At 39.8% G+C, this 16,081-nt stretch overlaps 1 protein-coding gene across 2 annotated transcripts in view; it reads right to left on the bottom strand.

The window, feature by feature from the left end:
- Nucleotides 1–16,081, bottom strand: part of CELF2 (CUGBP Elav-like family member 2) — a 673,014-nt gene that overhangs the window by 437,562 nt on the left and 219,371 nt on the right. The window contains exon 1 of one of the 2 annotated variants that reach the window (XM_034764676.1): nt 9,771–10,111. The exons of the other annotated variant lie outside the window; for it this stretch is intronic. Within the exon in view, the coding sequence (XP_034620567.1) occupies nt 9,771–9,823 (53 nt within the window). The 5' untranslated portion in view covers nt 9,824–10,111. Of the gene's footprint in view, nt 1–9,770; nt 10,112–16,081 lie in introns of those variants that run through there. 2 annotated transcript variants of the gene reach the window in all.

The raw sequence follows: 16,081 nt of genomic DNA, 5'->3' as shown, positions 1-16,081 counted from the left end.
ATGTTAGGTTTTTCTGTACAGTACTTTTTTGTTGTTGTTGTTCACTATCCCTGTACATGTGCACTTCACTGGTTAACTGTCAGTTTACTCAAGTCCCTACTTTGGAGACTCATTTCTTCCACAATGCCTGCAAGTAAAGATATGTCATTATAACACAATTCCAAACTAATATTACTGTTATGATGTGCATGTATCTAAACTAAGTTACTGAATGATATTATGGCTGTAACTTGTTTCTTTTCTCAGCCTGTTCCTGCCTATTGTGATTGAGTGGGGGTAATAAACATCATGTCAACAAATTATATTGTAAACTCTTCCACACAGTGTCCATTTTTTTGTTTGTTCTGTAACCTGCCTAGCACACTTTCAGTGCTATAAAATAATATAGCAATTGTGTTGCTGTGCATTTTCCAGAATCTCTTCCTCAGCTATACAACACACACACGTGTGTGTGTGTGTGTGTGTGTGTGTGAGTGAGAGAGAGAGAGAATCGCACCCCCTCCCTCTATTGAAGTAAAAGAAATGGAATAATTAAATACATTGTTTTCAAAACACTTGTTACCCTAGAAACATTTTGATTGCTATCACTAGGCAGGATTACTGTTGCCGAGAGTACTTTTGGGGTATGTAGAACTGTTAGAAGTCAAAGTAAGCATCTTGCTTTTCTTGTATAAGATTGCATCCAATTAATTCTTCTGATCAAAATATATCAAGAAAAGTCCCAAAGATCTCCAGGTAAAGCAGTGGTCTACCTGACATTAAAGCATTGTGCAACAACCCTCTAGAGTCTCATTTGTTTTAACTGCTCACAGAGTCTAAACTCTCATTAGCAAGAGGTTTTATGGATCAAGATGGCTAGCGGAGCAGCTCACTGCCTACACATGTAGTTTCAATTCTCACTGTACAGTTGTGGGATCAGAGTTCTGAGTTACTGCAATCCCAGAGCTGTGTGGGAGAACACAGTTACTGTAGGTTAAACCAATGTACTATTTCTGTGCAGGGGGAAAATAAATAGTGGTTGCAAAATCATGACAATCACCACTCAAATGGGTGTAAAACACTTTAAAAAAATATTTCACACACTATGAAAATATCACGTCAAGGACTTCAAATTCTGTTTCTCCAGTTTCCAATATTTGCAGTTATATGCAGTTTGTGTAGCTACCATCCCAGTCTAACGAGCCCAGGATGATCAGTGGATTATGCTGATTTTGTGAGTCTATTTGAAAGATGACCCAGAGAGCACAAGCAGAAGACAGGTTCATCTATTTTTACCCCAGTTTTTAAATAAGAAAAACTATTTAACTAATGAATTAAAGCTTAATGTAGCTTTATCTCCAGGAGAGTTTTGGTGTCCAGATTGCAAAGGAGATGCAGCATAAAACTGGACATCAACAGGCTTGAAATAGTTTATGTAATAAGTGCTCTGGCTACAGTTTCCTCCACCCTTAGATACAGACACTTCCTGTATTAAAAGAAAGATACACAGTTCTTTTTAAAAACATTATCTCAGGTGGTGTAGCAAGTCAACATAGCTTCACTGATGTCATTGGAACTTTGCCAGCTTACACCAGCTGAGCAGCTAAGCCCAGCAATGCTTTCACATGAAAAATTCCCCATGGACTTCAACGGGCGTGTAACAAGTCCTCTGCCCGGCCTTCTTCCTGGGGCCCACTGGCTGCCCCAATAAAGCACAGAGAGGCTTTTCCTTCTGCAGTACCCATGGCTTTATTTACAGACTTCTCCCACCACCAGTGATATACTATATACAGTTTGCAGGCCTTACAATCTCTACTTCAACCCAGCGCCTGCTCTCAGCCCAGAGACTGACCTTCCCCTAGCCATCCCCCCTTCCTTCTGGCTGCCAGCCAGCCTTTATAGCCCTTAAACACTCAGGCCCACGGGTGCAGCCAGTTCTAAAGGCCAGGCACCAGACTTCTCCTCTGCCCCAATCTATTTCCCTTGACTGGGGCTGGCTGAGCAGGGGCTAATTAGGTGCCTCTGCACCAGCACCCTGCTACAGGGAGTTACATGTGCATGAACGCGGTGGGATCAGCACCTAATGCCACCCCTCTGCACAGTGCAAGCCTCATGGCCCTTCCTTTCTTCCCTTTCCCACCCAAATAAATTCCTCCCTGGCTTCTGACACTCCTCAGGTCCATATGAACCCTTTAATTTTAAAGATCAGTTGGAGTGTTCGGCCGACTTCTGACTGTAATTGCCAAAATTGTAAACTGGTGCTGGGGACAATTTTCTATATTGAAGCCCCAGCGGCTGCTAGACCTTTAGTAATGAACAGTGCCGGTTTTTGGCGCACGCTCTCAAAGCCTGCAGGACCAGTTTCAAAAACTAAGGCTGTTCTTTAGGGCAGTAAACAGGGACCATTAGCAAATATGCCTGACACCTCCACTTCCAGTGCAATCTCAAAATGCATAATAAAGTTAATTTATGCAGCCCTTCTCCTGCTAAAGGTGCTACCAATTGGAATACAAACTATGTTAATCCACCAATGACATGCAACCCCCGCTGGGGGGAATGTAGCAACTATTTGCTTTCTTAGAGCAGTAAGACACAAGAGTCTGGGACAGGAAATGATGTTAACATCATCCTATTAAAACTTACAGGGGAATTTAGGTACAGGTGGTAGAATGTGATCACCCAGATTGGAATTCATCCAGGATTCATGCTCCTCTTGCAATATAAATGCCATGGGAAGTAGATTGTTGGGGTGCCATGTAACATTGCATTGTCTGTGCAAGTTATAAACCTGTTGTGTGTGCAGACAGACCACGAATCCATGTGCATTAGCTGCAAACTAGAGAATGACCTTCCACCATTCCTCACTTAGAAACAAAAGTTCCTCTCTAGAGCCTGTAAGACTGAGAATTCTCTTAATTTAACTTATACAGAAAGGCAGATGCAAAGTTATTTTAAAAGCCTTTTCTTCCTAAGAATGTATACCAAAACCAGAACAATTCAAGATCAAATTTAGAGTTTCAATCAAAACTAAATCTTTCATTCAAAACTATTTACACCAACATGCCATCTTAACAGTTAAACAGGTGACCTGGAGAGTCGGATCTTTCAGATCTCAAAACGTGAATGAGAAGATAACGTTAAATCATGAGAATCCTGTCCTCTATTGACAGTCAAAAGCATGCCAGACAATGATGTGCTACCGATGTTTTATAAAAGGTGACTTCCCAGTCCACCCCCCGCCTTTATTCTATGACTCAATGTGCTAGCATGAATATGCTTGTACAGAAGAGGTAGAAGAACTGTGGAATCCATTCACTTGGTTTTCCCACTCATAACAAAAGATGCTTTGTCACAGCCAAGGAAACGGCACTTAAAAGTTATATTAAGTACAATTCACAGGAAACATTTTGTTCCTGGAAAATACAGTGCATACTGATAGTCTAGCAGAGAGTGTTCAACTGGGGGAGTTTGAAATGAAGTTGGAAGGAGTTAAGAACTTGTAGGGTGCATTGGGGTTACACTGCACATGGAAATATTTTTTTAAACACCCGATACTTGGGGTATTTTTAGGTGCCCCAGAGGCAGTGATAGCATGAACTCTATTGGGAGCCAAGATCCAATTTCCCTTTCAAATTGCTGGTGCAATCTTGATGACTGGCCATTAAATAAAAGAAATGGGTTATTCTCTATGTAAACATGGATAAAATCAGATGCACCTAGACAGTAAGGGTCGACTCCCGCTCCTATTGGAATCAATGGCAAAACTCCCATTAACTTTAGGGCTTGATCCCGCACCATTAAATGGTGTTTCTTTTTCAGCACATGTAGAGCGGAAGCGAAGGATTCCTGCTCCATAGTTGGGGATGGTAACAGACTCACATTCTCTATGGATCAGGCAAAGAGAGGGAGAGGTAAACACCCTGACCAGCGGATAATAGTACCAATGATTTGGAGAGGGTTCAAAAGGGGGTATGTATATCAAGTTCATGGATGACAAAGCAAGGAGAGATCTCACGAAAGATAGGATTAAAATGCAATACAGAGGAAAAATGGGTTGGAGTTTAGAAAATGCGGAACAATAAGTATAAGCGCAGAGAGATCCATATAGGAAGGAATAATTCAAATACACACATATAGAACCAGGGAATAACAACTAGGCAGAATAGGATGGCTATGCAATAAAGAAGGAACTTGGGTTACACAGTAGCTGATAAAGTGTAAGAGTCAAGAATGTAACTGAGGTTGCAAAAAGCTACATTGAGGTTGCAAAATGTTATACTGAGTTGTACGAAACAGGAGGATTACAGGAAAAACAAGCAAGGCAATTCACCATTGGTTAAGCCACAATTGCAGCATTCAGTTCCAGGCACGGCACTTTAGAACAGAAGGTTCTACGAACCTCAAATTACAGAGTTCAACCAACCAAAATTCTAGGAAACGCCAAGGATGTCCAGTCTAAAGACAAGACACTGGAATAAGAAAAAAGATGTTATAAATGAGCCAGAGATGACTTGTCCTCACTAGGGCTACATTTTGATCCCATTGAAATAAATTAATTATTTGTATTATGGTAGCACCTAGAGGCCCCAAACCAAGACTTTGGTCCCCATTGTGCGAGGTGGTGTACAAACTCAGGGAGACAGGTGCGCTGAAGAGCTTACAATCTAAATCAGTGGTTTTCCATCATTTTTTCATTTGCGGACCCATAAAAAAAAAATTTCAAATGGAGGTGCAGACCCCTTTGGAAATCTTACACATAGTCTGCGGCCCCCCAGGTTGAAAACCACTGATATAAATAGACAAGACAGGCTATTATTATCCTTGTTTTTATAGATGGGGAACCGTGACACAGCGAGATTAAGTGACTTAACTGAAGTCACATATGAAGTCTAAAACAACCCGCAAATTGAAACCCTCTCTTCCTGAGTCCCAGTCTCCTGCCTAAACTACAAGACTATACTTCCTTTCCATAGTAAAACTCCTAAGGACTTCAGGGGGACCAGGAGCCAGTAAATTAGAAAGTGCAGAACCAGACCAAGTTTAATTTCAGGTTTAAGAACAATTTTACAACAACATTTGGGCAGTGAACAGACTGCTGACAAACATAGTAGAATTGCCTTCGATGGGAGATCAGGTTATTAATTGGAGTCACGTGGCTAAATCCTCAACGCAGCACTTTGAAAATTTAGCAACTTGTGTCCAAGTGAACAAGGCGCACAGTGAGTTTTGTCAGCAACCTTGATACAAAAAAATCAAGGAAGATTTCTTATAAGACTGTGGAAATGGTGGAAGCCCCATTTAAAGATAGACTAAGCAAGTTTGAAAAAAAATATAATGTATGAACAAATCCTGCACTGACAGAGAAATGGACTAAATGATTTAATTGGTTTAATCTGTCTCCAACACCTACATTGATCTATTTGCTAGTGTACCATTTTGCACTTAATATATTCTTTGAAATACTCTATTCTGTCTTTACTTCTGCCTGGAACCCAAACATGGGAACACTAACTCAAACTGCTCTGCCAGTATTTTCGGCTGTGATTTTAGGGCACATCTGGAGAAATATGTCAGGTATGTGAAATGAATACAGACCCCACCCTTTCCCACTAAATGGATGAAGGAAACCTACTTACACATAGCAAGGAACTTAGTCTTTACCCTTGATGCATATACTAGCCATTTTAATTGGCTTGAGCCAGTTCTGTGTTGTATTGTTGAAAAGTAGCCCCTAGATGTTGAACCTGGCCCTGGTTGCCTGCTGCCAGCTCCACCTGGCAGAAGGGTTACAGAGAAGAAACCCAGTTGTATTTTGCTAACCTACTTATTTTAAAATGAAACCCCAGAGAACTCTTGTGCAGAAATTCTAACTTCCTCCCAGCATCAATCATTTGTGTAACCAACTCTGACCTTCACAGGCCTCCCTTGACTTTAGTGTATTATACGATCTGTATTTTTGAATGGGTTAACTGGAAAGCAATTTCCTCAATGTGTTTTCAGTCAACATCAAATGTACATGCCTTCTCCTCACATATTTATTTTTTGCCTAACAAACATATTGTGACTATTAAAAGGGAAATTGGATTCTCTATTAACGTCCAAATTCCATTATCTGTATTTCAGAGTAGTGACAGAATCCAGGATTGTGTTTCATAGTCAGGCCTCTTTTAAGGGGGTTGGAGGAGGTTCCCTAAGGCCTCAGAGTAAAATATAGCTTATAAAATTCTTTTCCAAAAGCTGTTACATGTTGGGTGACCATATAGCAATGAAATGGTCTATCTACATCCTGGATAGGGTACAGCAGCCCTGGCCACCATGCTCATTAGTACCAATGAGATACAGTGGCAGAAGTAAAATAATCAGTAACTACCATCCATTTCCCCATTAATCAAAGCTATCTCTGTTTATTACTCATTTATGTAGGTGGTTTCATTCTGGCAGATTATTAGGTAGAGTACACATCACACAGTAATACTTCTGCTGTTTCAGTTAAATGATAAAGAAAACAAAATCCAGGAAAGTCCCATGCTAGCAACTGAAACTGGCATCCAAACATACCATGGTCCAACCCTCTTTTCCCATTCTATAAGCAGAAAACCATGCAGCAACCAGACCTATCTTAATACATGGGCAATCAACCTGGGGGGAAAATACTGTAGAGAACTGTTGGTGTTGCACTCACAAATAGCATGATTCCAGTCTGTTGTTTTGGTTTTTCCCTGGTTTTTCACTAGCCAAATATAAATCTTCCTAAGTTTTAAAAACTTTATCCCTGAACCCCATTTACAATGAGATTTGGACACTGTGTGGAGGGGAAAGCCTATTGGCAAAGTCGGTCTTCACCACTGTTAAATTGTGAAGGGTGGGGATCCGCTGCTTTAGGGAAAAAAGGGTTCAGTACTGCAGGAGAGATTGAAAAAGGTTACAAATCACATGAAAGCCTCATTTTCACTCCAAAAACAAGTATATTCTGAACTTGAACTAACTCCCATTAAAATCCTGCAGAATTCAAGGCAGTTTGTAGTTTTCACACGTGTCAAAGACAAAGCTCTCCTATAGACTTTAATTCAGACTGCTTACTTGTGTGAAAAATCACAAACTGCCTTGTCTTCTCTAGGATTTCACTGCAAAATAATCTAATAAATTAAGGACACTCCTCTTATTCATAGTGAAGAGAAGGTCCAAAAGGTGGATCCAAACTCAGTTGGTCCGTGCAGAGCGGAAGGCATTCAAAGAGGTACTGGTGTCTACATGTGTATATAGACAGGTACCTCTCTGACTCTCTCTACTAGCTCTTTTGGTTCCACCTTGTAAAGTTGAAGGCTTGCAGAAAATTCTTGAAGGCCCTAACTCTTTCCCTTCCTTATGTCTTACTATATTGTCTCTACCGCTCTCGACCAATCCTGGCTTCATTGCCCCATTGGTCTGCTTCTTCCATAACTGTGTGTGTTCCTGCATGCTACTTTTGCTCATAGAAGGTAATGATGAGCTGGTCTCAAGCCACTCCCCTTGCCACATTTAAATCTGTCCCAAAGACTCACGTCTCTTGGTACCACAATGACTACAAGAAATGGGCCGACTAACTAATCTACTTATCTATTTCCTTAAATACCACGAGTAAGCTTCACAGTTATATGAAAGGAGAGACTTCAGTGTTGAATGGGAAGGGCACTGAAGCTTAAGTTGGAAATTGGTATGAGGAAGATGAGAGGCTGAAATGTTAGGGGAAAGGGGAGATGGATATAGTGTGTTTAACTTAATCAAATAGGACTAGCCAAGAAATAAACATGTAACTAATAAGCTTTATCATTTTATCCCTCTGATAAAGGGGTTCAGCATACAAAGTTACCTATCTGGGTCATCTTTAGTTGTGTTTTCTCTGTTTGGAAAATATTTTAGTATGCACATGCACCACAATCTAAATTACAGGTGATATCCGTGCGAGAAATCGCACAAGCATAATATAAATTATCATGCGCCTTTGACCTTCTCACTTGCCCTCTGTCCACCAGTCCATCGGCCCTGTGACTTAGGCAAACTTTCCAAAGCACTGGGCACCTTCAAACAGTCATCATTTAAAAAACAACAACAATTTGCCAAAGAAACATTTCTTCCACTCATCAGGCACGCTTCAGGCCTAGGTCAATGGCATTCTCTCTGTGCTGAAGTTCATTGTCTCATGGCCCAGTTCAATCTGGCTTTACTAGCATAGGGATACAAAAGTAGCCCCAGTAAAATTTACTCTCCGAAACTTTCCTGAAAGAGCTTTCCTGTAATGCGTGTGACATACAGAGATACTATGGTGTTATGGCTAAAATATTTTACCGGCACTCATTTGGGATGTCGTGCATAAACCACTCATTGTTTCATCCCCTTGCAAGTAACATGGTCATCCAAAACCCATGCCAATAAAATCTTTATGCTGCACCCATAACATACTCTTATTTTATGCATACACTGTATATCCAATATTACTATTGCTGTAAGTAAGCACACAGCAACGCTGAATTAAAATAAAATATTTTAAAAAAGGAATTGTGGCATTTTGCTTAGTGGAAAAATAAGTTGAAGCTTTCCAAATACTGACAATCCCAGATGTTAGAAAAGCAAGCTTGCTGTAAATCCGGCTATGCCCTATAGCCCCAGACCCAGACGAGGACCAAAGAAACATTTCATTTTTGATAATGCACAGCACCTTGCAAATAGGAGAGAAAAGATTCAGGGAAGCAATACATTTAAGATAGATACGTTTGTTCATTTTTTTGAATTTCTTCTGCAGCGTTAAATAGAACATCACTAATTTAAGCACTTTAAAATGTATATGCCAAGAAGATAAAATATACCTGACTGTCAAACATATCTGTGCTGTGTTCCTTATACAAATGTGGCACACATCCAGGAGTGTTATGTGCTACCTCTGAGTATTGGGATAGTGTAAAAAAGTTAGGAAACAAACTTGTCAGTGAGATTTAATTTAGTCTGATATCACCAACTATTTTCTTAAAAGGTAAGTTACTGTAAAACTTCCAACTTTTATAATTCCATACTCTTAAAGGACAAGACATGCAGTTAGAATATCAGTAAGCCTGATCAGTTAGTACCTCAGGGCTTTCAAATGAATGTTTTGCAACATCTGCATCAGGTAATAAAGAGAAGGATTAGATACAATCTTGGTCACTTTTAGCTTAAGTTTTCTATGTGTTTCACTATTATTTTAAAATACATTTCAGGGATAAAGCAACAATCTCTAGCAATTTTCAAATGTCAAATTTATGAATTAGAGATTACCTAAAGATTCAACAGCCCAAAATACATAACAACAGCCCAAAATACGTAACAACAGCCCACTTCTGTTTCTTTTCCCTAAAAGAATATTTATCCTTTACTGATCAGCTCTTACCCTCTCTTTAACTATTCAGAAGTTTCCTAAATGTTCCCCTAGGAAGCAACACGATGCAAACAAAGAGTTAATTCTTTTGCAGTATCAACTGGTGTTAGACTTACTATTAAATTTAATTTACAGAGTAATCTCCATTTAAAAAAAAAAAAAAAAAAAAAAAAAAAAAAAGGATCAGTACTTCCTTGCTGCACTGTAACACCGAGAAGTATATTTTAAATGCTCCCTGGAGTCTCTCTAAACATCTGCTTAAAGGGTTTCTGTATCTTAAAGGGATCTAATTACTAGAAACTCCTCCGTTACTTAAGCCCAGGGCTCACGTTTCAATTATAACTCAAGTTCCAGTTAATTTGGGGTGAACCACTGTACCAAAAGGAAGAAAACACAGGCCTACCTTAAAACTTTCCAGCCTTTCAGTGGATCCAGTTCAGAGATTATAGAAACCATTGTATTTAAATAATAATAAAAACACTGAAGAGAAGGCTAACCACAAAAAGCAGCAGTGTACTCTACTCAGCGTGGGAATGAAAACAGCCCCAGCACAGCTCTTCCTACTTCTCAAGCTGATAAGCACTTGTCCCAGCTTCTCTCCACCCCCAAAATCAATCTTGTGCTATATTGCTTCACGGTCCCAGTTTCATTTCTCCACCACTACCTTTTAAAGCCCTTGTAATCTGCTCCAACTGATCAAATTTGACCTTTTTGTAGCCCACTTTATTCCAAGCACTGCTCTGAGTTAAATCTCTCTTTATTAACACCGTCCTCCTTGGCTTTCTTTTGGAACAAACACAGATCAAGCTTGAAGCCTCTAGACTTTGCCAGCAATCATTTACAGATTACTGCAAGCTGCAGTCTTCTCCTTCTGTGTATTTCTTCTGCCTCTGAGGTTTCATATTCTCTTCTGAAGATTGTTTAGGATCTCTGCTTTCCCCCTTATTTTGTGCAGTTTAGATTTTCTGACACTTTAAAGCGGGGACTTTTTAAAAGTAACTTTCTCCCTCCCCCTTCAAGCTGTTCAGAACCTTTACAAATTTGGCTTAGTTTTGTTTTTAAATCTCTAACAGATTTGTTAACTTAAGCTACAATTCAAAGCAGCCTGATTTCTGGTAAGGCTGCTGTTCTTGTAGAATAAAAAGCAAACTCGGATGTATCCCCTCAGAAGCTTGAATGGGGAAAAGGTGTCTGTTTAATTCCTTCAAAGCCATTTCTTCTTTTTGTTGCTTCTAAAAAAGAAAAACCCACCACTACTACAGCGTAGTATTGTAAAGACAGTGCTCTGGGCCAATGTGTAGTAACTTAAAAAACCTAAGGGGTTGCTTCCTTTGTACTTTTGATTAAAATTTTTAGCACTGGTTCCAGTGCATTTGAATATGTCTGTGTTAAGTTTTTCTCCTTTTAATGTCCCCCATTCAAAGAAAGGCATTATAAAAATGATTGTCCTCTCCCCTTCATGTCCACTGATTGGCTGGATGGAAGATGTTCCTGGGAGCCCACCTCCTTCTTAAAATTCTGCCACAAGCAAGCATCTTCAGAGCAAACTTTTGGAAGGGATCAGAGCATCCAAGGTTACACAGGAAGTCTGTAACAGAGCAGTAAGTTGAACCCTCATCTCCCAAGTCCCAAGCTAGTACCCTAACCTCTGGACCATCCTTCCTCAGAACTGTTCTTCACTCCTCCTGAGAATTTGTTGAAACTCTAGAAAAGAACAGAATTATCAGTCACATAGATGAACCCAATATGTTGAGGAAGAGTCAACCCAGATTTTGTAAAGGGAAATGATGCCTCACCCATCTATTAGAATTCTTTGAGGGGGATCAACAAGCATGTGGACAAGGGTGATACAGTTGATACAGTGAACTTGGACTTTCAGAAAGCTTTGACAAGGTCCCTGCTCTTAAGCAAAGTAAGCAGTCATGGGATAAAAGGGAATGTCCTCTCATGGAGCAGTAATTGATTAAAAGAAAGGAAACAAAGGTCGAAATAAATGGTCAGTTTTCACAGTGGAAAGAGTTAAATAGCAAGATCCCTCATTTATCTGTATGGGGATCAGCGTTGTTCAACATATTCATAAGTGATCTGGAAGAAGGGGAAAATTTTGCAGCTGGTACAAAATTACTCAAGATAGTGACGTCCAAAGCTGACTGCAAAAAGTTACAAAGAGATCTCACAAAACTGAGGGACTGTGTAACAAAAAGGGGGAGATGAAATTCAATGTTGATAAATGCAAAGTAACTCACGTTGGAAAACATAATATCAGCTATACATACAAAAATATGGGGTCTAAATTAGCTGTTACCACTCAAGAAAGAAATTTTGTAGTCAGTGTGGATAGCTCTCTGAAAACATTTGCTCAATGTGCAGTGGCAGTCAAAAAAGTTAACGGAGTATTAGAAACTACTAAGAAAGGGATAAATAAGACAGAAAATATCATATATCACTATATATTTCCATCCTATGCCCACACCTTGAGCACTGCATACAGTTCTGGTCTCCCCATCTCAAAAAAAGATATATTAGAATTGGAAAAAAAAAACAGTGATGGGCAACAAAAATGATTAGGGGCATGGAAACACCTTCCATATGAGGAGAGATTAAGAAGACTGGACTGGTCAGCTTTGAAAAGAGGCACTGAAGGGGAGATATGATACAGGTCTATAAAATCATGACTAGTGTGGAAAAGTGAATAAGGAAGTGTTATTTATTCCTTCACGTAACACAAGAACCAGGGATCACCCAATGAAATTAATAAGCAGCAAGTTTAAAACAAATAAAAGGAAGTACTTCTTCACACAACATACAGTTGACCTGTAAAAGTCATTGCCAGGGGATGTTGTGAAGGCCAAAAGAATAACAGGGTTCAAAGAAGAACTAAATAAGTTCATGGAGGACAGGTCCATCAGTGGCTATTAGCCAGGATGGTTAGGGAAGCAACCCCATGCTCTGGGTGTCCCTAAACTTCTGACTGCCAGAAGCTGGGACTGGGTGACAAGGGATAGATCTCAATAATTGCCTCTGAAATATTTGGCACTGCCCACTGTCAGCAAATGAATGTTGGTCTGACGCAGTCTAGCCGCTCTTATGTGATCACATCGTGATTTGAAGGGAAGAGTAGTGCTGAGAATGATGGTCCAGTAGTTAGGGCTCTAACCTGGGACTTGGAAGATTCTGGTTCAATTCTATGCTCTGTTATAGACTACCTGTATGCCCTTGTGTCAGTTACTTTGTCTCTTTCTGCCTCAGTTCCCCATCCATACAATGGGGATAATAGCACTTCCCTACCTCACAGGAGTGTTATGACAAACATTAAAGAGTGTGAAGAGCTCGGCTATCACAATACTGGGGGCCATGTAGATAGCTTTCCAATGAAGGGTGCCCAGTTTAAGTTCAGTTGCCACTTGTTGCTTTCTTCTTTGGCTATGGTGATGAGAAAACCTTTACGTTTAAATGGGGTTAACAAATGAACAGAATGCACAGTCTTTCCTTCTTGCTGCAAGAACAGGAACTCGTGACTGAGGAGAAAAGTTTAGTGGGAGTGTCTTGTTAAAATATAGACAGTGAATATTTTTCCTTCTCTCTCCACTCACTTCTAGGTATGTCATTTGTTTTAAAGCCAGGTTTACATCTTAGCCCACACAAACCTCTCACTGTTTAATTCATGTTCATTACCAAGATCAAAAGGGCAAAACTGAAGCTATGTTTTAACACATCAAAAATAAAATAAAATGTCCCATTGTCTCAAGCTTCCTCTGTTTTAATTCTGTTGCAACCATACCACTGGCCTTTGCGTGTTGAAAATGATGAGTGTTGCACAGCCTAGGCTGGGAGGAGTGAGAGCTGTTTTCTTTTTATATTCTGTTTTAGGGATATAACCCTTTTCATTACTTGAAATGGAGATATCCATCTCCTAGAACTGGAAGGGACCTTGAAAGGTCATTGAGTCCAGCCCCCTGCCTTCACTAGCAGGACCAAGTACTGATTTTGCCCTAGATCCCCAAGTGGCCCCCTCAAGGATTGAGCTCACAACCCTGGGTTTAGCAGGCCAATGCTCAAACCACTGAGCTATCCCTCCCCCCTCTCACATAATAGAGATGGGTCTGAGCCAAATCACACTCTAAAGGCACTTTGCACTTATCAAGCACACTTCCTCAAAGAGCTATACACAGAGGAGTGAAAGTATCACTATTCCCCATTTTTACAGATGGGGAAACTGAGGCCCAGAATAGTTACGTGACTTGCCCAAAGTCACACAGCAGGATAGTGTTAAAACCTGCAGAGGACTCAAACCTAGACCCAACTGATTTCACTAGTTTACAAAGCTTCAGCTGTGGCAGAGATCAAAATCTAGCTCCTTGTGAAGAATTTTATTTCTAGTATGTATACTTTATGATTTACATCCATTCATTTTTGCATAATTTTTGGCTCTCCCTCAGAAAGCATCCCACTACTGTTTTTCCAATGGTTCTCTATTAAAAGAATACATTTACAATAAAGATAGATAGTTCTCTCCCCATTAGAATTATTTTCATTTTTTATTATTATTACTTCTGCTTCAACTTTACCCCTCTGGAAATAAAGGCAATTGCTTCTTTCTCCTGACCTGGCTGACATTATTTCAACTTCTCCAGAGCACTGAATAAACCAACTATAAACTTTCTAAAAATAAAATGTAGAAGGTTAAGTTTAGCATAGAGAAACTTGCAACAGGCAATGGATTTTCCAAAACAGACTCATGTAGTTTAGGTAACATATTTAGCTGTGGGAGGGAATGCAAACCAAACCAAAAAGCACTTGATAAAATGACTTGCTTTTCATACGTTCACAGTTGCCCCTTTTAGCCAAATTGTTTTGTTGTTGTGGTTTCTGACTTTACCCCTCAAAGCTGCCTTTTTTTTTTTAAATATCTTGTTTGCCAAGAAAGGGACGAAGACATCTGTAAAATATTACTAAGTAAATTTACTACAGTTAGCCAGGAGGCAATGGAGCTGAAAGTTTCCTCTACCCGTTAAAGAATTCCAGCCTACTTATCATATAATTCAGGTCTGTCTTGTTGTAATGTGAACTGAACGCACCAGCAATTAGAGATTCACACTTTTCCATTCATATGATTAACATGCACATGGACCTCATCCAAGATTTTCCTCAATGTTAGAAGTTTTTTTTTAAAAAAAAAACTCTCAAAATAACACACACACACACACACACACTCCCTCTCTAGCAAAATAACCATCTCTCGTTTAGACAGCTGGCTATGCTGTGAGCAGTTAAAAAAGTCCTAGATCAGTTAGCTACAAGCATTTGCAGGTCAAGTACAGGACACAGCGTTAAACTTTTTTTTTTTTTAATAAATCAAGATAGCCACTGAGCATATCGAAGGCTGTTTTTGTGTCACAATGTGATTTTTTTTTTCAGATGCTTGTACATCAGAAGCCTGTTGAGCTGAGGATTTGAGAGAGAGGAAAGTAGAGCAAATTTCGTTCAGCTATTTAATTCTTTTGCAAGGGTGGCATCTTGTCCAAGAGATTTGAGGGAGTCAGGGAAAGTCCTCCAAAGGAATCATTTTCAGCCAGGATGACCAATCATCAGCTTATAAGGCAGCAGTTGGGAGGAGTATATGCTTTTCTAGCACCCTCGCACAGCCCCCCTCCACCCCATAAGCATGTCCCTCCACGCACACATGGAAATATTAAGTTATTTGGAAGAAACACAGGTCTCCTTTTACCATTAAACCCCCTCTCTCCCAAGGGAGCCAACTGCTAAACAAAAGCTTATCTCTATTCAAGAACGGCCTCAAACTCAGTTGCTGTCTGTTGTGGTCTGATAAAGGCTCTTCTTCTGTCTGCCTCCTGCTGTCTCTCCCCTCCCATGTTACCAACCCCCATCTTCTCCCCACAGTGCCTAATGCCTCTTCTTTTAAGCAATGTCATGACTAATTGAAAATGCATTTTCCTTTCCTCTTGACAAGACAAATGTTTTATCGTTGGCAAGACATTGCTTAAACTTGGGAACCCAGGCACTTGTTCTTGGCCCACTTGAGTGATAAAATCCTGCCCAGTTTTTATCATTCTGTTGCAATCAAAACACACCAATATTAATAGTTCTGTGAGCGAATCCAAAGCCTTCAGAATCTTAAAAACAATTCCGGGCTCTCTCAGTTAAATACACAATTTGCTTTCGCCACAACGGGAAGCCGTAAGCTTAACAGATGCACAAGGACACGCACAAATATAGTATGCATCCGAAGAAGTGGGCTGTAGTCCACGAAAGCTTATGCTCTAATAAATTTGTTAGTCTCTAAGGTGCCACAAGTACTCCTGTTCTTTTTGCGGATACAGACTAACACGGCTGCTACTCTGAAACCTGGCACAAATATAGAAGAATTTCGAAAAAAGCAGCATTATCCAAATACAAGAATTCAGTAAATTCTAAAGACAGTTTCCTCTTTTAGGGTGGGATTATTTACTGTGGTTGAGCACCAATGAGACAATTAGCGATCACTTATAGCCACAGATACTCTATAGCCAAATCATCTGAAATTCAGTGCATCTTATCACACAAAACAACTCAGAAGCTGACTTTAACCAACAACTCCAGAGTTAAGTGTTTCATTTCTTAGATCAGCAGCCGGCATAATTGTGTGAGACCTGCACTTTAACAGTTAACCATTCATCTTAAATTACATAAATGTGTCTCATACATATTGACTTT

Source organism: Trachemys scripta, chromosome 1 (assembly GCF_013100865.1).
Source record: "Trachemys scripta elegans isolate TJP31775 chromosome 1, CAS_Tse_1.0, whole genome shotgun sequence".
Classification (NCBI taxonomy): Eukaryota; Metazoa; Chordata; order Testudines; family Emydidae; genus Trachemys; species Trachemys scripta.
This window is presented reverse-complemented; position numbering and strand designations above follow the sequence as displayed.